Raw genomic sequence first — 1,725 nt, 5'->3', positions numbered from 1 at the left:
ACTTACATAAATAAATTTGTCAACTTTTAACCCTTTTCTTGAATTTTTGATAGCATTTGAATTTCATGCACACATGAATAATTTTACATTGTATGCATAAATTGTATTATAAATAACTTGGATGGTTTCTAGTATAGGCATTTTTTCTCATTTCCCCTAATCTCTCTGTCTCCTCCCCACTTCCACCCACATCCCTTTTCCTCCCCACCCCAGAGGGGTACAAATACCTTAAAAATAGCCTGTTTCCAAAGCATGTTATGTTTAAGTGTACACGCCAGTAGTATTTGAGATAGTAAATTACTAAGAATATACAACTCAAAATAGGCATTTAAATTTTTTATTGTGGTAGAAAATACATAACATAAAATTTATCATCTTAGCCATAATTAAGAGTGTAGTTCAATAGAATTAAGTACATTCACATTGTTGTATTAATACAGTCATCACCACTACTCATCTAGAACTTTATTTATCTTCCCAAACTGAAATTCTGTAACCAATAAGAAATAGCTCCCCGTTCCCTCCTCCCACTGACAACCACCACTCTCTATTCTGTCTTTATAAATTTGACTACTCTAGGTACCTATAAATGGAGTAATAGAATATTGGTCCTCTTTTGACTAGCTTATTTCAGTTAGCATTATGTCCCCAAGGTTGATCCATGTTGTAACATGTCAGAATTTCATCCCTTTTTAGGGTTGAATAATGTTCCATTGTATGTATATATCACCATTTATTTTTTCATCATCCTTGGACATTTGGGTTGTTTCCACCTTTTGGCTATTATGAATAATGCTGCTATTAACATTGGCATATAAAAATAGTTTTTTAAACAACACTGTTAATCAGTACATATATATTCATTGAAATTTTGGGGAACGTTGATACTAATTGCTGACATTTAAATTATGGATCAGCTTTACTTAACCCATATAGAGAAGTGTTGTTCTCTGGATCTTTCTGTGAAGACCTCAAAAGCCATCTTTGTGAAGATAATCTGATGTCTTTCTTCTTCAAAATGTGCTGGAAATATTCACAATAGCAGAGACAGGGAATCAACCTAAATGCCCATCAACAATTGACTGGATAAAGAAAATGTGGTACATACACACCACGGATACTGTGCAGCCATAAGAAAGAATGAGATCATGTCCTTTGCAGTAACATGGACAGAGCTGGAGGCCATTATCCTAAGCAAACTAATGGAGGAACAGAAAACCAAGTATTGCATGTTCTCACTTATAAATGAGAGCTAAACACTGAGTACACATGAACGGAAAGAATGGAACTACAGACACTGGGGCCTGCTTGACTGTGGAGGGTGGGAGGACAGAGAGGACTGAAAAACTACTATTAGGTACTATTCAAATGGTTTTAAAATGATTTTAAAATGTACTGAAAATATATTGCATCACTAGCCAAAGCGGTAATTATTTAGGAAATTCATTCTCCCCATGAATGGGGCACGCACCAAAGTCCAGGCAACATGAGGAAGCATTGTGGAAGATGTTCTCCTTCCTTTAAGCCAAAGAGACCTCAATAATTGTGGCATATTATAAATTAGTGTCTTATTTCTCCACAATTGTTTTTCAGACAAGTCAGGAATGGCTGAAGAAAATCATACCATGAAAAATGAGTTTATCCTCATGGGATTTACTGATCACCCAGAGCTGAAGATTCTGCTGTTTGTGGTGTTCTTTGCCATCTATCTGATCACCATGGTGG

The 1,725-nt window shown here is 35.5% G+C and overlaps 1 protein-coding gene across 1 annotated transcript in view; it reads left to right on the top strand.

Moving 5' to 3' along the window:
* Positions 1–1,604: 1,604 nt before the first annotated feature.
* Positions 1,605–1,725, top strand: part of LOC111542374 (olfactory receptor 5K2) — a 1,028-nt gene continuing 907 nt past the window's right edge. Inside the window, exon 1 of the mRNA XM_026457141.1 lies at positions 1,605–1,688. Coding sequence (XP_026312926.1) covers positions 1,605–1,688 — 84 coding nt within the window. The remainder of the gene's footprint in view (positions 1,689–1,725) is intronic.

This window comes from Piliocolobus tephrosceles, chromosome 2 (genome assembly GCF_002776525.5).
Source record: "Piliocolobus tephrosceles isolate RC106 chromosome 2, ASM277652v3, whole genome shotgun sequence".
Lineage (NCBI taxonomy): Eukaryota > Metazoa > Chordata > Mammalia > Primates > Cercopithecidae > Piliocolobus > Piliocolobus tephrosceles.
This window is presented reverse-complemented; position numbering and strand designations above follow the sequence as displayed.